The sequence below is a fragment of the Neltuma alba genome, unplaced genomic scaffold (assembly GCF_004799145.2).
Source record: "Neltuma alba isolate B1F8T4 unplaced genomic scaffold, ASM479914v2 tig00002420_pilon, whole genome shotgun sequence".
Classification (NCBI taxonomy): Eukaryota; Viridiplantae; Streptophyta; class Magnoliopsida; order Fabales; family Fabaceae; genus Neltuma; species Neltuma alba.
Genome location: NW_021632854.1, coordinates 589,962 through 615,730, shown reverse-complemented (window position 1 = coordinate 615,730; position 25,769 = coordinate 589,962). Strand labels below are relative to the sequence as shown.

The 25,769-nt window shown below is 33.8% G+C and overlaps 6 protein-coding genes across 6 annotated transcripts; 1 reads left to right on the top strand and 5 right to left on the bottom strand.

Annotated features, from left to right (window-relative positions):
• Positions 1 to 370: 370 nt before the first annotated feature.
• LOC114726186 (serine acetyltransferase 1, chloroplastic-like) lies at positions 371 to 1,805 on the bottom strand. The gene has a single exon (XM_028912759.1). It carries the CDS (start codon positions 1,655 to 1,657, stop codon positions 596 to 598), a length of 1,062 nt encoding a protein of 353 aa, XP_028768592.1. The 5' UTR covers positions 1,658 to 1,805; the 3' UTR covers positions 371 to 595.
• Positions 1,806 to 6,100: 4,295 nt separating this feature from the next.
• Positions 6,101 to 8,138, top strand: LOC114726075 (pectinesterase QRT1-like). Its single transcript, XM_028912644.1, has 5 exons — positions 6,101 to 6,393; positions 6,530 to 6,725; positions 7,147 to 7,350; positions 7,565 to 7,800; positions 7,991 to 8,138. Exons 1-5 carry the CDS (start codon positions 6,101 to 6,103, stop codon positions 8,136 to 8,138), a joined length of 1,077 nt encoding a protein of 358 aa, XP_028768477.1.
• A 387-nt stretch (positions 8,139 to 8,525) lies between these two features.
• On the bottom strand, positions 8,526 to 12,929 carry LOC114726526 (uncharacterized). Its single transcript, XM_028913136.1, has 7 exons — positions 12,782 to 12,929; positions 11,595 to 11,967; positions 11,196 to 11,287; positions 10,969 to 11,091; positions 9,890 to 10,702; positions 9,486 to 9,705; positions 8,526 to 9,397 (listed from the first exon to the last, which is right to left on the bottom strand). The coding sequence occupies exons 2-7, from the start codon at positions 11,887 to 11,889 to the stop codon at positions 8,907 to 8,909; spliced, it is 2,034 nt and encodes a 677-aa protein (XP_028768969.1). The 5' UTR covers positions 11,890 to 11,967; positions 12,782 to 12,929; the 3' UTR covers positions 8,526 to 8,906.
• Positions 12,930 to 15,681: 2,752 nt separating this feature from the next.
• Positions 15,682 to 16,653, bottom strand: LOC114726066 (cytochrome b561 and DOMON domain-containing protein At5g47530-like). Its single transcript, XM_028912638.1, has 2 exons — positions 16,342 to 16,653; positions 15,682 to 16,233 (listed from the first exon to the last, which is right to left on the bottom strand). Exons 1-2 carry the CDS (start codon positions 16,651 to 16,653, stop codon positions 15,682 to 15,684), a joined length of 864 nt encoding a protein of 287 aa, XP_028768471.1.
• Positions 16,654 to 17,940: 1,287 nt separating this feature from the next.
• LOC114726056 (cytochrome b561 and DOMON domain-containing protein At5g47530-like) lies at positions 17,941 to 18,474 on the bottom strand. The gene has a single exon (XM_028912629.1). It carries the CDS (start codon positions 18,472 to 18,474, stop codon positions 17,941 to 17,943), a length of 534 nt encoding a protein of 177 aa, XP_028768462.1.
• Positions 18,475 to 20,999: 2,525 nt separating this feature from the next.
• On the bottom strand, positions 21,000 to 23,388 carry LOC114725803 (zinc transporter 11). The gene is made up of 3 exons (XM_028912369.1): positions 22,778 to 23,388; positions 22,119 to 22,174; positions 21,000 to 21,768 (listed from the first exon to the last, which is right to left on the bottom strand). The coding sequence occupies exons 1-3, from the start codon at positions 23,265 to 23,267 to the stop codon at positions 21,247 to 21,249; spliced, it is 1,068 nt and encodes a 355-aa protein (XP_028768202.1). The 5' UTR covers positions 23,268 to 23,388; the 3' UTR covers positions 21,000 to 21,246.
• Positions 23,389 to 25,769: the final 2,381 nt, after the last annotated feature.

Sequence of the window (25,769 nt, the reverse complement as noted above, 5' to 3'; positions counted from 1 at the left end):
GATGTGTGCTTTTCAACAAGAACATCATAACTGGAGATCACAATACCTCAAAACACTATAAGCAATTCAAATCAACGTCAGCTTACCTATAATGGGATCTCAAATTTATTAAATTCGTTAGCTAAAAAGTTTTGTCATTGTCATAGTTACAATGGCAACCAGTATCATGGTCAAAAAAAAAAAAAAAGCAAGTAGTAAAGTAGTAGTTCCAGCTGCTCTGCAGATCTGATACCGCTAAACCTCGCTCCTAAATACTCTCTCTCTCTTTCTTTCTATCAACTCTAATACATCAAAAGGCCAAAATCAAAGTCTCGTAACAATAACTCTTTTACTAAGCTGATGAATACTGACACCAAAACCAGCATCAATCAAACACATGAAAGCACTGACATAATTTTGTTTCATTAAATATCAGAGTTCAAAGATACTAAAGACACAATGGGTCCTGAATTCTCTCAGATTTGCTAATAGAACTGGGATGACCTCTCATGTATTCTTCATATTGAAGAAACAGATAGCTGTGAGCCTCTAACCACAGGTCCTAAGTATAATACAGTGCTTCATACAAGCATTGTTGAGGATTAGCCTCCGGGGTTTAGATAACATAGTCAGACCAGTCAGAAATATGAGAAGTGTGATCCATGGTGAAGCTAGGGATCTTATCAAGCTTAGTAGGGTTGTCCTTGCCTCCGACCAATCTAGCTGGGTTCCCAACAGCAGTAGTCCTAGGAGGAACATCCTTAAGCACAACAGAACCAGCACCAATCTTAGCACCATCACCGATCTTAATGTTTCCTAAGATACAAGTGCCAGCACCTATAAGAACACCATCACCAATCTTAGGATGTCTATCCCCAGAAGCCTTACCAGTTCCTCCTAATGTCACATTATGCAGAATTGACACATTATTACCAATCATTGCAGTTTCTCCGACCACAAAACCAGTAGCATGATCCAGCAAAATCCCACTTCCCATTTTGGCCCCTGGATGTATATCTGCCGCAAAAATCTCAGAAACCCTGTTTTGAATCAGAAGGGCTAATACCCTTCTGCCCTGTAGCCACAATTGGTGAGCTACTCTGTGTGCTTGACAAGCCTGAAAGCCTTTGTAGTTCAAGAAGCAATGAACATAGCTTATGCAAGCAGGGTCTCTTTCCATCACTGCTCTAAGATCATCCTTCACTGAAACCATGATTTCTTGATGTTCTGTGAAGACTCCCAGGAAGATGTCGTTTAGGGTTCCGCTAGGGAGACTCGAACTGCTCAATTTGAGAGCGAGGTGATTGGCCAAGGCGCTTTCCAGTGATTCGTGAGAGAGAATCGAGCTGTAATAGTAAGTGCACAATATGGGTTCCTCATGTACATCTAATCGCGCTTCGTGCTGGAGCCTCAGCCACACATCGTCATCTTGTTCTTCCTCTTCCTCTTCCTCTTCGCGCTCGTTCTGGTCGACTTTCTCGAGAACCATGTGGGTGTTTTGGGTTCTGGCTTGGGTTCTGCAAACGGGCAAGGTGGAGACACGATCGGAGCAAGAGGGTCGGCATAATTTCATCGAGTTGCACGAGTTACCGTCGATTTGGAAGGCGCTTGGCTTTTTCGGGGAAGGTAGGTTGGGTTTAGTGATGCCTGCCATTGAAGCATCGAAACAAGAGGCCATGAAATGGCAGGTCCGAGTCTGCTATATCAGATGAAGAAGAAGCAGAAAAGAATGAAAAACAATGAAGAATTGCGTGCAAAGATTGAAACTTTTGGTGTCCAAGAAGATGCGAGAAATGGTTGAGTTCGAGCGGCAGGGATATGGCTGCGTTAAATAAGGAATTCACAGGAAAGTGGGACTGCTCTATCTAATTTTAAGGCACTTGGCTCTTAGTGGGGGCAATTTTGGCAGTTTAAACATAAAATTTTAAGTTTATATTAATGCAGAAAATATGAGACTCACCTCTAGTTATACTCAATAGTCAATAATGCTCAAATATGAAATCAATATTTTTTTCTTGTTTTAATATTAATTATTTTTTGAGTTAAGGTGTAAATTTATCTTAAAAATTTAAAATTATAACAATATTACTCTTATTGTTAAAAATATTAAGATAAGAAATAATATTATTATGATTTTAACTTTTTAGAACAAATTTATATATAAAAAAACTTTAAATGCCTAACGCTTCTTAGCCAAAACCTTGTGAGCAAATTTATATCTTAACCCTTTTTTTTTTTATAATATTCTTATTTAATGAGACATCTCATTATTATGTATTAAATTTTTATCATTAATTTATTGGGGTATTTTTGTAAAAGTGTCACGAAAGTTCTCCGCAATAATCATAAATAATTATCTTTTTTTTTTAATCGTACGAGTTAATTAAAAGAGTATTACTACATGGACCACAACGCATCACGTGTGAAGAAGGGAACAACATGGAAAGTTGAAAACAGGATGTGAAGAGAAAGTAACAACCTTATTCTGAAAAGGAAAATAAAATAATAACTTAACAAGAGAGGCCTTTTTACAGCAAATTATCCAAAGGGGCCCTATAAAATCCAAAATCTATTATACGCCCCAAAATCATTGTTTCACTTTGGCGATGGGAAAGCGATATTTTGGTTCCATTGGCGCGTGTCAGTCACTGCAGTTCCGCCTCCAACCATTGACGCAACTTTGATTCCATTTTCCTTTTTTTGGACAAAAATTTGATTCCATTCGGTAGGATAAAATTTACTTAATTTAGATTTTAGGAAATATTTGAATTAATTCCTCGTCAAAAAATATATATTGATTTTTATAAAATACTCTTTTATATCATTTGGATTAAAACTATCTTTTATAAATTATTCCATCAACTTATATTCCTTTTTAATAATTTATATATAAAATATAATTTTGATAACAACCATCCAAATTTTTTTAATTTTATCAATATCATTTTTTTCAAAATTTATTTTATTTTTTTTAAAATTTTTTTAGAAATTTTTTTAAAAAAATGATTCTTGAATTTCAAAATTTTAAATAAAAAATTATTACAAAAATATGTTATCATTTGTTTTTCAAATACCTTCAATTTTCATTAAAGTGTAATAAATAAAATTATTTTAAAATTTTAAAATTCAAGAAGTATTTTTTTGTGAGATTTTGCTAAATTTATTCTGCTCAAAATCTATTTTTTCAAAAGCTAATTCAAACACAAATTAACTGGGTTATTTGGGGTATCTATGAAAGTTTGATGAAAGTTCATAGCTCATTTTTTGAAAAATGAAATTTTTTTTTTTTAAGTTGAAACAAAGAATGTGAGCTCTTTGTTGAAATTTGAAGCAACGTATTCCATTCCCCACATAATCCATCACTGTTGACTAAGGGAGTGTTTGGTCACTCTAAAAGTAATTTTTAAAAGTATTTTTACATAAGTTAAAACTAAATTTTTTTTACATATTTTTTTGGTACTCTGTAAAACTATTTTTAAAATCACAGTTTGATTTTACCCAAATATCTCCTAATTCCCATCAATTCCGTTATTTTTCTTTTGCACCAATCTCAAGCAAAAAAAAAAATACATAAAATAAAAATAAAGCCAATATTTATAGTGCAACCATTCCGCTTATTTTTACAAAAAAACATTCTTCAAACAGGCCACCTGCGTAGGCTTAAAATAGTCCAGTTTTAAGTAGTGTTTGGTACAAGGAAAATGAAGTGAAGGGGAGGGAAAGAAAATTTTTAATAAGTTCTATTTAAAAAATTAAAAAAATAGGGTTTTGAAATTTTAATAAAAAGAAGAACTAATATAAAAGAGTAATAAAAAATTAATTAAAAACTTTTAACTCTGCTTTTTTAATTTTTTAAATTAAGCTTATTAAAATTTTTCTTCTGCTTCCCTCTTCTCATTTTCCCTCATACCAGACGAGTTAGCCTCATCAACATATAACAGGCCTAACAAAAAATGAAGACAGTTAAAGGAAAATACACATAACAAAAGTAATTTAATTTAATTCTAACAGGACCAAGGTTTTTGAAGACGTGTTCACGATATTATCTTGAACTTGCCTCCAATAGTGTTTAATAAAAAAAATTCTAATGCAAGGGGTTATTATGGCTTAAAGATAATAATGTGTAATTTTTTTATTAAAATAAATGGATTTTTATTTTTTTTTTTCAAATTTTTTTCACCGTCAAACTAACCCGTGCTGGTAATGATTTAAGTTACTTTTTTAATTTAAAAATTGCTTATTTTGATTTATTTATAAGAAATAACTATAATAAATATATTTTTGCAAAACTTGATTCCAGTGTTAACGATCTGGTTTCCGTTAACTCTATTTTCTGGTACAATTTTTGTTTTTAAATTTTATTTTTGTAGTACTCAAAAGTAAAATGTCAAACCAACATTTATATATACATATGTTCGGTTAAAAAATTTGACAAAAAAATTAACAAACTTGATTGAGATAGTGAGCGGTAAGATAAGAAAGAAAATACAAGTTGAATCCTGAGAAACGCACACCTGTTAGAAGTGCTTTAACCTTGACGCTTTCAGTTTATAAGGATATTCTGATTTATACCAAAAATAATTTTTTTTTAAAAAAGAGCCTATTGAAGCAGTCCATTCCAAAACAGGCCCATCTACTTGGGCTCAAATAAGTCCGGTTTGGGTTTGATCAGCATATAATAGAACCCGCAAAAACAAAACCAAGATTTGGTAAAAGTAATGAGTTTTTTTAAGGAAAATAAAATTTAACTTTTTGATTAAAAGAAAATAAAATTTTTTTATTTATGATTTAAATGAATATTCTTACTAATGCTTTAAATTATTTTAATTTTTAAATCCAATTATTTTGGTTCATTTAAAATTACGTAGGGAAAAAATTATAGTTTAGATACTCAAATTTTCTCATAAGAAAATATAATTTTTATACATTCTCGCCTTTTTAGGATTTATTTATACCTAAACACACCCTAACTGTATTTTTCTAATTATAAAAGGGGAATGAGGTAGAAAAAGAGTCTAGACACATAACATCCGTTAAACTATATTTTTAAATAAAATCAAGGGAATAGACTGAAGTTTTCTATAAAGTCAGAGTATTAAATACATATTTTTTCCCATTAAATGACTCTTGGGCAATGACTAAAAAAAATAATTGGACGTACGAATAGCTGAAAAGTTCCCTCTTGCGAGTCTTCTTGATTGTTTTTTGGCCTAAAATATATGGCTATCGGCTGCATCAAAATGTTACTTTAAAATTATATGGCAGGTTCTAACACTGATTATGCTTCATGCGTGTGTGTATATATATTCATAGATTCCATACTTCTTAATTAGTGAATTTCTTAGAACTTGAGCAACACAACAATACAACTAAAATCTAATTTTGTTGGGGCCTTGTAATCCAAATAATACAAAACACCTCTTTTAAAGCAATCTTATCAAGCATGAGATAGCAGGTTAGAACTCGTTATGAAGGGGATAAATGTGGGGGGCGTAAATTATGACAAAATAAATAATATATATAACTTTAAAATAAATAACTAGAGTAAAATATGCAGCCTACGATCAATGAATATTTAATATGTTGGTAAATATAGCAAGAAAGCGTTGCTTTGTCACAGTTATAGTCAAGAAAATTGGAGGGAATATTCAGAATCAAACTGTCCAAAGGACATACCACTGCATGACCCGATTTTAATGCCTTATTTTCTGCTAAATAATCATCATTGGTGACAGTTATAACCCAATTTCATGTAAAATTAAATTGAATTATATAACTGCTCAGTCTTCTCTGCATTTCGATGTTTCTAACATCAGAGATTGTGCGCGCGCGTGTGAGAGAGAGAGAGAGAGTGAGAAAGAGAGAGTCATAAACATGATATATGCAAGAATTTGTTTCTCTTCACGTTCTTCTACTAGACTAAAAAAGAAGAAACAAAAAAAACTTAGTGTACTGTATTGTTATGACATTCATGAGCACACGCTCTCTTATTTATTTCAATAAGCTCTTCCACGTTTCAGCCAAACTAAGAACCGTTACTTTACCTCTTATTTTTGCTGTGTTCTTCTCGAACAGTGTTTGATTTCAACCTTGTTCTTCCTTTGCACTGAGTTTTCAGAGAATGGGTTTATCTAAAGTTTCAGTTGTGGTTTTCTGGGTTTGTGTTCAGTTGATGAATAATTTGGCAGAAGGTCTCTCGTCCTGCCACCAAAACCATGTCAGTAACTACATTAGCTGGAAGGATTTGTGGGTGGATGAGCAGAGGTTGACCCGGGACCCCATTGACGATTCCCGGGTTATTGTCGTTGACCAGCATGGCAGAGGACATTCTAGGACTGTACAAGGAGCTGTCGATATGGTTCCTGATAACAACTCAGAAAGAATCAAAATTTACATATACCCTGGAATTTACAGGTCCATATGTGTGTATTCTGTATTATCTTGTGTTGTTTCTTTTCATTTATAGTTGTCTGTTTAGGTTCTACAAATGCAGAAGAAGAAGGTTTTCTTCCATTGAGAACCTGATCCTTTTTTGTTAGTGTTGTTGCAGAGAGAGAGTGTATGTGCCGAGAGCCAAGGGGTGTGTGTCAATGATAGGAGGACGAAATGAAACAGCGGGTGCAGTGATTACGTGGAACAGTAAATCATCGGACAGAGGCTTTGATGGACAAGAACTGGGGACCTATGCTTCTTCAACTGTGACTGTAGAATCTGACTATTTCTGTGCAACCAGGCTCACTTTTGAGGTACATATGACTCAGTCATCATTTTTCATTGCTTAACATATAATAAAGTGATCTCAAAATGGTATGACTCAATGCTCAAATTTTGTTCAATGCCAGAGTATCCACCTTGTGATTAGGCATAACTAGATTTTGTATAAACTGATGAGTAATATTTCCTTATATAGGAGTTAGTTAGGAGTTGAATTTAGTCCTTCATATAACACTCCAGTTCACCTTGTCTCATAATATTTTTTCCCAAACTAATTTATTTAACTTATAAACCGATATATAATATAATGCTATATAAGATTATTTTAGGGAAATCAAGTCACATTTTTATTATTAGTTCAGTAACTTTTATATTAAGCATTGGAAGAGGGAGTAGAAATCATGACATATGCAAATAGTATGACTTTCTATGAATTTTGGTGGTTGGTTGCAGAACTCGGCAGTGGCGGTGAATGGAGGAAATGGAATGCAAGGAGTGGCACTAAGGGTGGACAGTGAAAGGGCCGTGTTTTATAGGGTGAGGATCAAAGGGGAACAAGACACTCTGTTGGACAACACAGGCACTCATTATTTCTATCATTGTCATATCCAAGGCAAAATTGATTTCATATTTGGCCATGCAAAATCACTCTACCAGGTTTCACCCTCTTACTTCATTTAGAACTAGTAATCTGTTCAAGAATATGTTTTAATGACATTAACTTCTTTACATGTTTAGGCATAAACTTAATAAAAAAACAAAGTAGTTCATCTGCTCTCAATATAGAAAACTATTCACTGTTTTGTTTAAAGCGTTTTAATTTTATCATGCTTAAGTTCATAATCCCTATGATATGGTAAATTTTGAGCAGAATTGTCATCTTCATTCAATAGCAGAGACGTATGGAGCTATAGCAGCACATCACAGGGATACAGAAAATGAAGACACAGGCTTCTCCTTTGTAAATTGCTCCATCACAGGCACTGGCAGTGTCTATCTTGGCAGGGCCTGGGGTGATTACTCCAGAATCATCTACTCTTTCTGCTATATGGATGATATCATCATCCCAGAAGGCTGGACTGACTGGAACCATCCAGACAGACAGATGTATAACACTAATCACATCTCAATAAAATTATACTCAATACTTTATCTATTGCCTTTTCCAGTACATATCTCCATTTTCTCTATGCTAAAAAAAATTTTAAGATGTCATACTCAATGTGTATACTTGTACCTATGTTCACCTCCTATGGTGTGCACATTACGAGTTATGATGTATGTGGGCATTTTGCAGGACTGCTGTGTTTGGGGAGTACCAGTGTGAGGGAGACGGAGCAGATAGGAGAGGAAGGGTAGAATGGTCAAAATGTTTGAGCTATGAAGAAGCAAGGCCTTTTCTGGATAAGAGTTTCATAAATGGGGACCAGTGGCTTAGGCTATAGCCATACATGTTGCTCACGCCACATGACGTGTGATTCTGTCTACATCATCTTCATTTATGCAGTAGATAACACATAATGCGGAGTTTTCATTCTTTCATTTTTTATTTTTATCTTTTTTGTATCTATTTCAGTGTTACATGTCTGGTAGTGTCAGTTACCCGATGTTCAAACTGTATCAATTCAAACTTTCAAGAATCATTATATATATATATATATATCTATATATATTCTATAAATTTGTTGCTCTCAGTTAACTTGCATGAGTCGAAGACTTCATAGTTTATTCTCTGAACTTCAAAACCCCTGTGCACTTGTTATTGAAAGTGCTCCAGTGACTCTTGTTTAAGTTATTGGCATAAATAATACCATATAGCATGCTTGGAGAAATAAGAACAAGAAGAAGCTTCTACATCCATATAATATATTTAGTTACGTTGACCACAAATGAGTATAACTCGCTGACAAGTGAATTGTTCCCCAACCTTTGTCTCTACGAAGAAGGTGAAAAAAGAAAATAAGAGAAGAGAAAATCTAATTTCTGACACAATCCCTGAGAAAAATGGAAAGAAACTAAGAGGGGCTACTCTCAACACTGTACAACATCTATGCAGGCAACTAAAGAAGTAAGAAAAGGAATTAGCTTCCCCACGTACCGGTGTAACTATTTACATTCTAACAGACTAGAATTACATCTAAACATGAATTGATGGCAAAGTTCCAAGATCAGCACCATCACAAGTTTAAGCATGAACTCTCCAGAAAGAATGTTTAAACAGCCACTTCCATGGGTTCCACGGCTTTAGAGTCCTCCCCAGAAGTCCCAAACACCTCCATATCCCTCACATCATTATCAATCCTTTTGTTATCATTGCCATCATTCTCTTCCTTATTGTCTCTGTCATCATCACGGTTATCTTCGTTATCACAACTTCCATGTTGCTCGGTCTCAACAACTTCAGTACTTGTCTCTTCTTCTGAAGGGGGCTTGTTATCAATAACCTGATTCATGTCTTCAGCAACATCATTTAGTTCATTAGACTTCTCACTAATAGGAACATCTTGACATGAAACAACAACCCCAGAAGAGTCAACATCTTTAGTGGTAGAGGGGGACTCTGAAAACTTTGTGTTAGAGCTATTAACTGCAAATATAGTAGAGGCTACATTAGGCTTTAGCTCAATATCAACCCATCGGTCCCCCAGCCAGTCTCGAGATACTCTTAGATCCTTCTTGCATACTTTCCTCAACAGACCTTCACCTGACAATGTCAAAAATGGTTGTTGCAATATGGAGGATGATGAAATAGTTTTAAGAAGAAAGACAGAAAGAAAAAGTAATATAGTTACCAGGAAAGTAAACTTGCACATTAGCATCATCAACGTTGTCAATTCCACTCACAACCCCCTCCCACCAACCATCACTCCACCATGCATCTACTGCAGTTCCAATTTCAGCAGTCAGTTCTTGCTGACCCTCACAAGTTGGGGCTGGCCTGATGGTGGGCCGGCCTGAATGTCTCATCCCAAGTTTATCGGGCATGGCAAGTTTAAAAGCAGGTATCCATTCCTACACAATGGAGAAGATCAAGTGTCTTAAATTCAAAAACGACATTTATAAATGGTTTGCATTGAGGGTAAAAATACAACTCATGTCACAGACAGATGAATCTGACTCTAGTCGGTCAGGCTTGCAAAACAAGTCAAAGAATAACTCAACTAAGAAGCCTAACAATACAAGAGCTTGATCATACCTCAAGATTGCCACCTCCATCTTCATCCTGCACGTCGTTATATTGGACTTTTATCTGTTTCCGGGATACTTGCACCACTGTACACCTGAACCAGCAGCCTCTGATGCCACTGTCTTGACAGAGTAACTCTATCTTGTCATCAACCTTGTATTTGGAGTTATACCAGGGCTGATAATCAACCTGTTTCCCAGAAAGCAATCTCCTATCCGGCCTAGCATAATCTACATTCTCGATGGTTTTGCCCACCATCATTTTCTGACTTCTACTTAATTTCCTAACTCCCTGGTGATCTACCGAATGCTGAGAAGACCCCCTACTTCTTTTGTTCCTCTTAGCTTCAGGCCTTACATCATCTCCTAGGCTCAACTCTTCATCTTCTTCCGCAAGGTTATTACATTTAGGATTTTGGAAGGAATCAAGGTTCAAGCAAGAGAGAACTGGTTGATTGTGGTAGCCACGCAATTTACTCAAGTCAAAGGGCTTCACTTTGTTGTTTCGGAATTGCCTAAAGCACAAATGGATTCTATTTGATGAGGCAGGAGAAAAAGCAGGCAAGAGCTTTTCATAATGTTCCCGAGTTAAGACTGTGGCAGGGCCATCAACACACTCAGCACTAATTACTTGAGAATAAGATGTGATAAAAACTTCTTGAGGGTGAGGATTTCTCACGGGAATTACACCTTTGACTTCCTGATTATGGTGAAACCACCTCACTTTAACCTTTTTCTGACCCCTCCTGTCTTCGTACATGTCTTCCAAATATGCAACATAATGATTCTCTCCCGTTGCCATGACGAAAACGAAAGATTGAGTCTGGATATCAGAAAGACAAAGAGTGTGACAAAAATAACCAGATGTATTTGTTTTAAGCAGAGAAGGAAACAGAGGAAAGGAAGTTTATATATATTAACACTGACAATAATCAGACCACCTACGCCACAAAGCAGGTCTCAAAGCAAATACCCAAAAATTTTCATTATTTTTTCTACATATCCCTGAAATTCTTCTATTTAAGATTGCTTCTGATTCTGATGAAATTCTTATAGTAGTCCTTGGTTTTTAGTTTAAGGCATGCTTACTGCTATTTCGATCCCATTCCTGTAAAAAGCAGGATAATGTTTAAGCTGTTTCCCACATGTCCAGGCAGCGCCTGACCAAACAATGTCAGAATTTTGTCCTTTGAAGTTGCTCATAAGAAGGCCCTAGGAAAGAGAGAAACAAACATACGGCAGAACGTCAAACACATTAACTACAAACGGGAAATAAAGAAGTGGGATGCAGAAAAAGAAAGGAGAAACAAATATACCTTATCTGATATCTTTGTATGCAGATCAATAAATTCTTTGAGACTGCCATTCGTGATCTCATGAGTTTGTGTCAAGTTATGACTTGGCAATACTGTAATCAAATTAGGATCTTAGTTATACTCCTACTCTGAGAAAACTATTTTAGCTAATAGAACACAAGTCTGTAGCGTTAAAATTTTGCGATAGTGAATCTTGAATGCAGCATTATACAAAAGTGATATCAGCATTAAATATAAAAAGGAAAAATCTTCATCGACGTCTTACTTGTCATTGTTTGTCAGTTCATATCGTTTGATAGTAAGTTTGTGACTCAGACAACCAGAAAATATTTATATGTTGCGCAATAGAGGTAAGTAATGAAAAGAAAACTAAAAACATAAAAGGAACAGTTAACTTGCCACTCTTGTCTCCCAGCTGATGCTGCTTTGATAGCATCGATGTCAACCAATCTACCACCTCTCTTCTGGACCTCCATTTGAAACCAGCATGGTTGGCACCCTCCTTCCCACAAACTTCAAGAAACTCATCAGCAACAACATAGAACATGTGTCTCAGGCTCCTCTCAGTGCCCACAACTGCAAGTATTGAATCCCCAGCAGAATCCTTAAGGTAATAGTGGACTACACGATTGCCACGCTCCTGTGAAATAAACTGCTCCTTCCATTCTACAAAACGGCGATCATTTGTGGCCATCTTGAAGGAAAGACTAGAGAGAGTCAACAGAACTCCAGGAGTGCACTTGATTTCGAAGCAATGGCAAAAGGTTCAGACCTTTTTAAAAGGAAACAAGAGAAATTCTCAGGAATAAAGCAAGAATCCTCTAGCAAAATACCATCCAAAAACTCAAGGTCTCCTTACCCCACAAAAAGGGGCAAATCAGAAAACTTAAAAAGACGTTTAGTTAAAAGGGACAAAATAAAATCAGAATCTCCAGAAATACAGTAATCGAATGTCTCGCAAAAATCAGAAATCCTAATTAAGAAAAGAGTCATGCTCACCCAAGCAAAAACTTATAAATACAAACAAGAAAAGCCCTATTAAATCCCTCTGCAACAGATTAATAGGACTTTTCAATTTGAAAAAGTGAATCCACCATCAAGCAGGAAGCAATGTTTTCCGTAATCTCACTAGCCATCGAAGAACCATGATCCTCTGCCAAAACTTACAGAGACACAAATTGCCAGAACCGGCCATTCCACAAAATTGACCAGCACTAAAGCAACATCTACTTCAGTTCCACATATAGATCAGAAAGTTGGAATCCAGAAAAAGAGATCCAAAGATCCAAAACCCCATTAGGCAGAAATATCTTGGGTTTAGACAAATCCTGCTGAAACAATCAACCGAAAAACCCAGCTAATACACCCAATTAAAGGCAGGTAAGAGCGAAGAACACAAAAACGAAACTTATAGCGAATTTTCAGGGAACCTGGCGATGGTCATCCTGGGAGCCTAAGAAAAATGAAATAGACGGAGAGTCTTTGGTTGGGCGGGGTTTTTTGATAGCAGTGAGAAACCAGAGATGCGGCGGAAGGCAAAAGAGAGAGAGCTCAGAGACGAGGAAGCGGAAGAAGGAAGTACGTACCCAGAAATTGCCATGGACATGAAAAGTGTGAGCCCAGCGGAGCCTAAGAAATGCACAACCAATGCAGCTCAAGATGGGGGATGAGAGGAGCAACAGGAAAATGGCGAGGGGAGAAGAAGGAGGCTCTGAAATTACTGTCACCCCCCTTCGGTTTGACTAAATTACAAGTCCCCCTCTTGTCTTTTTAATATTGCAAACGGCGTAACCCCCCGGGGGGTTTTGGCCCAAAAGCGAGGGAAAAAAAAAAGACCTCTGCTAATTTTTTTTAAGGGATTAAGTCTAACAGAACAAGTTAATTTCTCATGATATAATGAATTAAGATTTAAATTTTTATTGGTAGAAGTACCTACATTTAGTATCTTGAATATGATTATTTCTAATAAAAAGATATCTATACTTTAAAAAAAAAACATGGCTTGTAATTTCATATGAAAAATGAGTCTATTCTTGGCAGGGGAAAAAAAAGGAGCCGCACCGCTTGAATTATGAATAATATAAACTCATAATAAATTTTATAATAAATATTGATGACGTAAAGGCCGGTCAACAGGCTTATAAAAAAACCAGAAAAAAAAGGTAGGATTATAATCCAACAAGGGAAAAACATGGAATTAAATACATTAACTATGCTACTAAATGGGTGCACATGTTTTCTGGTACAATGTACGAAATTTTAAAAACGAAGTTTACTATTTATGTTTTCTATCATTGCAAATACTGGATAAAACTTATTTAAACTTATATAACAAGATAAATTAGTTACTGAGTAAGCGACACGTTAAAAATTCGCATTCAGCCTATATTATAATTATTGGTAAATCTTATATGCACTAATACCTTTTTGCAGCAGTGTAATTTTATTCATGATCTTTCTTTTTTTCTTTTCTTTTCAATGCAATTTTACCGATTTTTTTAATACAATTTTATCTCTAATCTTATTTCTAATTAGTGCTGTTAAACCTAAATTTATGAGTACATACATCTAAATAAAACAAATCCAAGAACACACATAACTCGATATAATTTATGAACTCTTGATCGATCACCAGAATACATCTCCATCGAATACCAGTACTCATTCTTCTTCTTCTTCTATAGCTCTTTCTAGTTCTGCTTCTTCTACAACTCTTTCTAATTCTTCTCTGAAGAACTCATTGAACTCTCTTACCAATTCCACGAAGACAATGAAACAGCACAAGACAATTCCGAATCTAAAAGGCTTCCCCCACTTGCTGCAAGAGTACGGATCGGGATAGAATCTGGGGATTTCGTGTAAGGCAAAAGCAATGAATGTACAACCATGTTTGCTGCATAAAGAGTCCGCCGATTTTCTTTCCTCGTCGTCTGCAAATATGTTTTTTATCAAATCAATTCCAGAAACTGCACATAGTATTGCCATTGTAAATATAATCATGTGCATATCTTTAATGGTTTCCGGTATACTAGACGCCGTCGTCGAGGGGTCGTAATGACTTAAAACCAGATATGCTCTGAGAAATCTGGAGAACTCAAATACTCCGAGAAGAGCAGATAGGGGAGCATTATCGGATTCGTCGAAAATATAGCCCTCTTGCCAGGCGGAATTGTTCACCATTGAGGAAGAGAAAAGGTCGCAGTTCCAGGGAACAGGAGGTTTAAGAGCTAAAGAATTCTTATCATGATGAGGAGATAGGTATGATTCGCCAGAAGCTGCTGGATTTGGGGTTGCAGAGATGGTGATGACGAGGTTGAAGACGAGAATGAGAAAGAGAAGAAGCTTCCATGAAGAAGCCATGGATGTTGATGAAAAGTGACACAAGTCATACGACTGTGACAGAAGATTGAGTGAAGTTTATTAGCGAAACATGAAGGAGAGACTGGAGAGGGAGCGTGCGTGCGTGTGTGTATATATATATATATATATATATATATATATATATATATATATATTTCATAATTTATATTGATATCATGATGGATAAAAAAAATTTAAGATTAGAAAAATGATTAAAAAAAAAAGAAGTTAAAAATTTGCAAATGTCAAACAAAAATATTAACAAAAATTTATTATCATTTGCAAATTTAATATTGTCAATATTGTTGTTATCAAATCTAATTTGAAATTTAGTAATTTTTAACTTATTGTTTTGTCATTCTCCCTTTAGGATTTGGTACAATTTAAATTTAAATATACTACTATATCTTTAACATATTTATATGGTAAGTGAGCTTTCCGTGATTTTTTCTTTATCAAAAAACAATTGAAAGCAAACTAATTTTAGGTTAGTAACTTAGTATAGATCAGAATAAATCTTAATTTATTTATTATTATTTATATAACATTTATTTTATATATATATATATATATTTGCTATAACTCAAATACCAATTATAGATGTTCCGAACTCACAATAGCGTGTTTGAGGAAACCTTAAAAAAGATGCCTAGTATTATTTGGGTTATAAGACCCCAATTAACATATAAATTATACATTATGTCTTTCAATGATTTATAAGATGGCTATATATTTTTCACTTTCTGCGGGTGTCATTTGGATGAAAATCTCAATTAATTATTAATTATATATGATACCAAATAAATATTTACATAAGTCATAAACCTACAATTATAATAATCTTTTAATCCACAGGACGTTGTAACTTACGAAGAACCACTGGCCATCAGTATTCTTATTTTTTAAATGATACATTACATCTGTATCACCCAAATTAAATTTAGTTAAAACCATTTAAATTTACAGTTATAGATTCTTGATTTTTTTAAAAAAAAAATCAGAATTTCAATTTTTAATTAAGTCACCAACTAGCCTAATCATAGAGCACAGCACAAACTGAAATTAAAAACAACATTCATGAATTATAATCTCTAAGGAATAAACTCCCGGTCGTCATGACTCATCCTTATATGTTATTGTCATCAGAATTCTCATCCTCTTCTTCCTCCTCCTCCTTCTTCTTCCTGTTCTTGCACACCAGAAACCAAGTAGTGACTTCCAATATGAAAGCCACACAGCCCAATGAAACTATAATACCAAAATAAGCATTCTTCCATGTCCCATGATAAGAGCTTGAAATGGAGAAACCTTTGAACATATCGAAGATGGCAAGAACGATGACTCCATAGCCAACTACATAGTGGAAAATGTTCCAAAAGATTCTGTCTTTGTCATCTTCCTTAGGCCTGTAATTCAAAGCAAGCACGATTTGAAAAGTAGAGGCAAAGAATATGGCGAACCCAATGTAGCCGTGAACAGAAAATTGTTCACTCATAATTCCAATGTAGATTCCTAAAGCCAATCCCGTGGTTCCAGTTAAGTATGCCAGAACCTGGCAAGCCATGTGCAGATTAAACCAGGAAGATTCAGTAGCTTCAAATGCTCTCAAATAACGAGCCATCATTGCCCCAATTGGCATCAGAATCCCCCAACCTATTCCACTCAATATTCCATGAACCTGACCAAGAAACGCATTAAAAACACAATCCATATATATATGTGTGTGTGTATGTGGCTGGTTTAAACAAAATGTTTTTGTAGATATTTAAGAAGTGAACAGGCTTACTTTTCTGATTGAATTCTCTGAGTTGTCTGAATTCTCATTATCATCATTGGAAACTTGGACTGGGACAAAATCTATCTGACTAGAAGAACTGATATTTGGTCCAGCTGAAAAAGCGTCATCATTGATCAAAGTGGAATTCTCAGGAATCTGAAACTTGGAGTTTGAAGAAGAAGAAAAAGAATGATAGTTGCAGGCAAGAAGTGATGGCGAGTCATTACAAGACTGTGGTTGTGGCTGTGGAGTGGCTGAGGTGATGGTGAGAACACTGAAGAACAGAAACAAAAACAAACGAAGCTTCCGAAAAGAATCCATAAAGAATACAGAGAGAAAAGGAAATACAAGTTTTGGGAATTTTGGAGTGGGATAATGCAATGCATCGTACGTTGTTTAGTTAATTTATAGACCCATGAAAATGATTGCGTAGCGTAACTTATTTCAAAATCACACTTTGAAAACTTGATTTATCAAATTTATTATACTTGTTGTTTTCATTTTCAAGGAATTTTTTTTTGTATAACTCAAAATATCATCAAGTCATTTTAGGTTTGAAACTAATTTTTTTCAAACCGAGAGCATAAGATTAAAACCCTTTCAACAAGTGTGTTTTTTAGGATTTGAATTTGTGTTATACTCTTTACGAAATGAGACTGCTTATCATCTCAATTAACAACTCATTTGTTTTTAAAGATTTTTTTTAATTAATACTAATATAGTAAAGGGAGGATGATCATAATAAGGAACTAAATTTTGAGAAAATAATTATGCAAAAATCAATCGATATTTCGATCGGTTTAATTAATTCAATAAATTCAGTTTACGTACGTTGGATAATGCTGTGCTTTTAATTTTGTATTTATTGTTTAGCACGATTTGTGATTATCAAGAAAGGGCTGACGAAAAATAGAAATTATAGAGAAGTGATGAATATTGTAGGATGATGTATAAAATATAAGACTCTTCCCTATGGAGATAAGATATGGAAAAATCGCGATTAAAAGGAAATAATTTAAGATATTCATGAGTGCGATGTGACTTAATTTGCGTTTAAGAAAACATGTGAACTACATTTAATTTAGCGTGCGTGACTCTAATCTCATTAAGACTGACGCATGAGATAGTTTTAAATTACCATTAAAACTATAATAAACTACAATAGAAAAAGCAAACCTATATATTAGTAATTATTTAGTTGTTAGCTACTAGTATAACTACCTAGTTAATTTATATATATAGGCTATAAAAATATATATTATTTAATACTCATAATTTTGTACTCCTTAAAATATGCGTCAATCTGCGTTGAGCCAGATCTATTCCTTTATTAATAAAAAAAATGTTTAAGGCCAAATATATATCGGCATGCTTAATTATGATAAATATGAATTATATGCCATTAATTAATTAAAGAAGACACACAAAATTAAGAAAAGAGGACAATAATTTTGAATATAAATTAATATTGATGTTGATGATTTTCACGTGCACGAAAGAATTTGAAGAATCAAAGGAGTATAATTAATCTTAAAAATGTATTACAAATCTAGTAGCACAAAACAACATATATAATAATCCTAGGAATATCCCTAACTTATGACTCAATCATATCTCCTGGTGTGAAGCAACGTTGTCATCCTCAGAAATCTCCTTCTTCTGGTTCTGATTGTTCCTCCTCTTGCAGGCCAGAAAGCAACAAGTAAGGACTTCTAATACGAGAGCCAGACAGCCCAGCGAAACAATAATGCCAAAATAAGCATTCTTCCAACTATGGTAATAAGAGCCTGAAATGGAGAAGCCTCTGAACATGTTGAAGATGGCGAGAGCGATGACTCCATAGCCAACCACGTAGTGGAAGATGTTCCAGAAGATTCTGGAACCGTGACGCTTGTGTGGTCGGAGGAATACAGCGACCAGGACTTGAACAGTGGAAGAGACGAAGATGGCGATTCCGATGGAGGCATGAAGAAAAGCAGATGGAGAGAGAGAAGAGAGAGAGAGGTTAGAGATGAAGAGGCCGAGAGCGAAACCAGAAGTGCCAATGAGATAAGCAAGAATCTGACATGCTCTGTGCAAATGGAACCATGTTGATCCAGAAGCTTCGAATGCTTTTAGATAACGAGCCGTTATTGCTCCCATTGGCATCAGAATTCCCCACCCTATTCCATTCAATATTCCATGAACCTGAAACCAAATTCAAATTCCATTAATCAAACGGTTATTAAAACATGACTACTATTCAAGTCATAGATCTAAGAGCTTCGTAATTAAGTTATAGATATTCAGTAAATTAACTAAATCAGTTATTTGTAAAACACGTATATTTGTTTCCTTAAAAACATCCTTTTTAATTATTTGAATTGGAAGTTACCATGTTTTAATAGAAAAATACAGATTGAAAATATCCTCTATGTGCTGTCAGTATAGGTAATTTGAAAAAGTAGAGAAAATTGCAAAAAAAAAAAAAAATCACTGAAATAGAAAAATTACAAATAGAGACTTATAACAATATTAGTATGGGTTTTAATAATAAAAGTACAGGTTTTGATAACAATTTTTGTGAACGTCCCTATTTTTACTTTGGTGGTCTTTTTTTAAGATTTTTTCAAAAAAAATTATAAATTTAAAAAATACATTTAGAACTAAAACATACCTATATAAGAACATTACTGCCTTCCTTCAATTTTTAATATAATAGCTATTTAACTAAAATAATTTTATGTAACATTAGATTATATATTGATAAACAAAGTGAATTAAAATTTTATATTTAGAACAAAATTTAATAGCCAATTAGTTTTCAAGAGGTATTATATAATTACATGCTAAATTCTACACAGAATTAACAAATTTAGAAATTCTAAACTTATAATGATTTTAGCAATATGTCACGTAAGAGAGGGAGAGGGAGAGAGAGATCATAGACTTACTTTTCTGATTAAAATAGATCAGCAGAGAAGAAGTACTGAGAGAAGTTAATGGAGAATCTAGGAGAAGTAGGGTTTTATGAATGAGGTCTCGTCGATCGCTTGTTATTTATAGAGGCTGGTTGACCAAGAAAGATATCAAAGGAAATATTGGAGAATCTTTCTTAATTAATACAAATATAGGAAAGGATAAGAATTCGTGATAAAATTCATAAATCGTAATCTATATGCATATCTATATTGATATAATTAGTGAGAGATATGAAGTAAGAAGTGGTACAAGTTAAATCTAAATTTTAAAGTTTAATAGGTTTTCATTAAGTTTATTATTTTAATTTTCATTGATTAGTTTTCTTAGAATTTAGATAAAAACGCAATAAGGCGGTGATTAAGTAATAATAGATTTTTTTCACAAAATATTTAAAAAGTTTTATGAAGGTTGAATAATTAATATATTTTAACCAGACAATTTTGCGAAATGCTAGCTAGATAGTAGATCGATTAATTAAGATAGATTTGTATCTTTCAAGCATGACTGAAATATGATTGATAAAAAAAAGATTGAAATATGATTTATATAACATTTATTAAATGAAAACTATCTACGATTTTATCTAAGACTAGATTCGTTCGTGTTGATTATATATAATCTTTTTATTTGTATAACAAATTTTACGACTGGAAAAAAATAGGAATTCTATATACATAGGACATTTTTGGCAACTCACTATATGCATTCATCGATATATATTTTTTATAAAGGGAAAAGGTCTATGACTATGATATATGGTGTTTTATTTGACAAATACTATATTTTATTTTACTAACCGCTTCAATCTTAGTTTATAAGTATTGATACCATAGCCAGTCGAATCTTGATGAACGCGAATCGATTTTGAAGATCTTTATTCCTTTTTATTGCGCAATAAAGTAGGGTTATGAGAATTGATACCCACACACGTTCTTTAGATAAATTATATGATGATATTTTTATTTTGCAATTACTATTATTTAAACTATGATATTTTTTGTACCGAAAAATTTTCTGTAGTTAAAAAATCTTGATAGACAGGCCGTTAAATCATTTATTTAATCGTTTTTAGGCAAAAAAAAATCCTAGTAGAAATAAAATTTCTGTTTGTAAAGAAGATTTATAGTTTCAAAAGGATTTTGAATGAGAATTCCACACAAATTTAATAATTTTTTCTAATAGCCAGCTAATAGAAAATTACAATAGCGTTAAACATCTGTAAAAAAAATAATTACTTTTTTTTATCTTTAAAGGGAAAATGATAAAAACAAAAGAAGCTAAAAATTATTAAATCCTAAATTAGGCTTAGCAACAACTCTTTATTTTGTATTGAGAACATTGAATTTGTAAATGTCAATAAATTTTTGTTGCCATTTCTTATTTAGTATTTAGTAATTTTTAACTTCTTTTTTATTATTTTTCCAAAAAATAATGACGATGTTTTCATTTTTTGCAATTATTTTTTCTTTTTCAAGCTCCATTGGCACAATTATTTATTCCAATTAGTACGTGCTTGCATAACTTAAGATTAAAAAGGTGTTTAAATGAAAATCAAACCTTAGTTTTAAAAGTAATTTTACAGACAGCATATGAAATAAATATATGTAAGAGTTTATTTTGATTTGCGAAAAAATACTTTTCAAAAGCACCTTTGCCAAACACCTCCTAAATAGCATCAAAGAAGTGTTTAAGTAAAAACCAAACCATAATTTTAAAAGTAATTTTATAGTATACAAAAAAAGATTTTGTCTCACTTTACATAATTAAAAGTTCTTTTTCATTCATCCAGACGCCCCTAAATTATAGACAAACCATATAAAAGCTTGGGTGTAAGAATGTTTCTACAACTTCACACTACTTCCAGCATACAGAAATTTCAACTTCTAAGTTCTAACTATGCTCACAGCCCAGGGAGGGGGGAAAAACAGAGCTTATTGCTTTAGAATGACTTTGTCAGGTGTCCCAGATCATCACAACTGCTATAACTGCAATGCCCAACGAAACTGCAAGAAACTTCAATGTTGGTGTGTCAGCCTTGGTAGGGTTTTGAGGTATGTATCCCTTTGCCAACAGATGGTTTATTGATACATAAATGAACACCCCACAAGCCAGACCCATTGATATGGCAAAAATCCAGTCAGCGACAGGGCCTTGAGTTGTGGCATCGATTACGATTCCGATGGCGACGCCAATCGGGCTGGAGATGGCGAAGGCGAAGGCATAAGCCGCGCAGGATAGCAAGGGACGATTTGGCATCATCCTGAGGAGAGCTATGCCCATAGCTATGGCTGCAAATAGCTTGTGAAGAGAGATTGTCCATAGAGCTTTCCATGCATCACCTTTTGTCTCTGCAACTCCAATGGCTATGCCCTCAAATACAGAATGAAAACACAGCGCAATTATCAGCAATAGGGTGTCTCCAAGTGAACTGGCAGATGTCAGAGCAGGGTTTGCAAGGTTGTGGGCATGGTGGACCTGTTGGCACAGCAGCAGCAGAAGAAGAAGAACCTACTGTTAGGTGCAAGATGATGAAAAGGCCTAAATGAAATAAGCAAATTCTTGTTGAAGTTGAACTATTTTTGCAAGCTTCACACCTTGTTAGAATAGAAAATTTAGAAGGTAAGAGAGTCCAGCAAGCAACAGTAATTATTTCTCTCCACTAGCGTAGTTTAGTACATCAAAAGTAGAAAAACTTTTGACATTGTTTTACAAAAGGATATGATTTGGTTTTGGAGTATTTTTTATCATGCCTTGTTTTATAAAAGGTTTAGCCTTGAAGCAAGAATGATTCTGCTGAGCAAACATTTCATTGGTATATTTCTAACCTGGTGTTGTGACTGTGAAGTTAGACCATTGCTGCTTCCTTTGCCTGCCTCAGCCCCTGTGACCAGAAAGAAAGTTAGGATATGTGAAAAGAAAAGGAGGAAATAAAGGATGTTACAGAGTTTCAAATTAAGACTTCTTGAATAGTTGTCTTGTTCCATTACAAATGATACAATTCTCTGATTTAAAAGATCCAGTCTAGGATGTTAAATTGTAAAAATCAATCAGTTGTCATAACAGAAGAAGAAGAAGAAGAAAGTGAAATTGCATCAAAACACAAAGTGTGGGCAAACAATCAAAGCAACAAAAGAAGGCGGAATCACGGGGACATATTCAAAATAAAGCCACCAAATTAACATATGTATCCAAAACATTAAACTCAGTAACAGGTATTCATAGTTTCATCCAAAACAGTGCTCTATTTATACAACCACAAAATCTTGAATGTCTCGCAAACATTTTCAAGATTTCAAGCAAAATTGCAGTCTTCTAAAGTGTTCAAAACTCAAACTAGTTATATAATAACAGTTCATTGGCCAAAGACCATGAACGATTAAAGTAAATCAAACTTTGGAAGAAAATTCCAGTTTTCTCAGCAGCCAAACAGCATAAAACCCACCAGTGACGAACAATTAATAGTATGAAACAGTAAATAACCAACCTCGAAGCTCAACATCAGCCCCAACACCGTTCATATCACTGCTCTGCTTCGCAAAGATGGAGGCAATCACACAATCAGCCATCATAGTAATTAAGTAACCCGCACAAGCCAACATGAAGGCGAAGGGATACTCTTTGTTAGTCAAATCCTCGAACGTCTCGTTGGCGTCGCTCAGAAAATGCATCATTGCAGTACCAAGAAACACACCGCCCGCAAACTGAGTCCCCAAAACCAAGAACCCCTCGTTCCATTTCCACACGTACGGTGAAACCCCAGCGATGAACGTGGCAAAGAATACTATAATCAAACACCAAATTTTAGCCAGAATCAAGGGTCCTGATCGCAGGTCATGATGGTCTTCTTCGGATCCCCGGGCATCATCATCAGCTCCACCGCCGTCGTCGTCCTGGTGGCCGCTGTGGGCGGAAACAGAGAGCACCAGAAGAAGGAAGAACAGAGAGAAGAGCAAGAAGTGGAGAAAGCGAGACATTGCTGGGAAAAACCGAAGGAAATTGCAATAGCAGAGACAAAGATAACATTTTGATTGACGACTTAGATAATTTATATGAAAATCTGGGTCAAGGGGTTTTGGAGGCTCGTGAAATGCTGGCAGGTAGAAACTTGTACCGCAGAGATGAAAAGGGCAAGAGAGAGAGTGTACTGCGAGGAAGACGATATTGAAGACTGGGAAATTGATGTGTACTACAAAAGCTATTACAGAGATGAAATTTCAGATAAGGTGGGTCCAATGAATCCATCCAACTACCCCCAACGCCGGGTTGTTGAACCCGTCAAAAACCGATCGAAATAGCTTGTTGATCTTTTTTCTGGGTTGTGGTCCTTGGAATCGAATGTAAATGAACTAAAAAGTAAAAACACACAAAGCGTTCCATATACGGCAAACGAATTGTTGCTGAAGTTAATTTTGGGGGCTCATGCAGGGAATAAATATAATAATACTTCCGATTCTAATTATAAAACTTAGTTGACTAATTTGAAGAGATTAAGAAAAGAAGTTAAATTAGTTATTTGTAATAAATAGGCGTTGTCTTTCCTAAAATATCCTTACTAATCAATTATATTAGTTAGAACTATAATTATTAAAAGGACTATCTTGAAAAAAATACATAAATATGAGAGACAAAATGCATCAGGATTTTATATTTAGAACCAAAATAAAAGTCAAACAGAATCTTATATTAAAAACCGGAAGTAGTATGAGATAGCATCGAGCACAGGACGGAGTTGTTATGGACAAAAATGAAAAGAAGTCAATAGTAGCTTTAATTCTTAATATAACATTTTATTTGATTTTTATTTTAATTCTAAATATAAGATTCTAATTTATTTTATTTTTTATATTTATATATATTTGTAAAATAATCTATTTAATAATAATAATTCTAATCAATATACTTAATTAGTGAAAATATTTTTAAAAAAATAATACCTATTTATTATAAATAACTAATTTAATTTATTTGTTTAATCTATTTAAATTAGTAAATTAATTTTTACATTTAGAATTAGGCAGTATTATAATTTGAATAGATGAGCGGCGTGACTTACGACTAGTGCAGGACGGGCTTCACGCGGTTTGAGCAATCAATTATCAAGTCTGTTTTTTTGATTGTAATGCCAAATAATATCAATTGAATACTCTCCGTCCTGACCGACTTATTTATTGAAGTAAGTTAAGTTAGTTATTTATAATAAATAAGTGTTGTCATTCCTAAAATATCCTTGCTAATTAAGTATATTGGCTAAAACTATCATTTTAGAAGGATTATCTTGGAAAAAATATAAATATAAGAGACAAATAGATTGGGTCTTTTATAAGTCAAATTGGGTCTTATAATAATAATATTATATCTAGCAGGGAAAGGGAAAAACACACGTATCGTGATGTTATATCATGCCTCGCATTAAGGGGAACTACTTGCTTTTTTTTACCAGTGAGACTGAGATCAAACTTACAATCCTTTATCAAGAAATTTTTTTCATATTATTAGATTATAAGATTATTGAAGAAGTATTTGAATGAAAATCAAATTATAACTTAAAAAATAATTTTACGACATATAAAATAAATATATGGTAGAAATTGTCCCAACTTGCATAAAAACACATTTTAGAAGTGTTTCCTGGACAAACCAAACACCCTTTTTTTTTAATTGAAAATCACATGCTTAAGTATTATGAAATTTAAAGTGAGTTGACATTGTCTATGATTTACAAATAATATCACATCCAATTCTTAATATAAGAGTTAGTGTAACATTTAATTTGATCTTAAATATAAAACCTCAATCAAATCCGTCTCTCATATTTATTTATTTTTTTAAGATAGTCTTTATACATGGTAAATTTTATCAAATGTTGGTTCTAACTAATACAAATGATTAGTAAGAGTATTCTACAAAAGACAACACCTATTTATTATAAATAACTAACTTAACTAATTTTTTTAATTTTTTTAAAATTAATCAATTAACTTTTATATTAAGTACCAGAAGGTAGTATGAATTTTCTCCGATTACGTAGAGGTATAGACATTTATGCACTACTTATCAATGGGATTCTTGACTACAAGATTGGATTGGCTTGATGGAGCATTTGCGGTAGGACTGCGGTTCGTGGGATGAGGAGATATTTTGATGTGTTGATGATGACTCAATTGATTAAGAAGCATACGCAAAAGCCAACACGCTTCCATTAATTTGGAAAGAGACACTCCCCGAGTTCCACAAGAGATGCAATTAGAAGTTTTTAGGATTCAATATGCCATTCCCCATCCAATGTAATTACATGTTTGTCCCAATTAACTAAATTACCGTGGAGGCGAGGTAGAGTGCAAGTGAATGTCACAAGTTTCAGATTTTCTTGATATGAAAAAAAAAATTCTAACATTACTTTGCCATGCATATAAATGGGAAGTAATGCTAGATATTAGAAAGTAATACTAAAATTAAGCAATTAAATTAAACTTGAC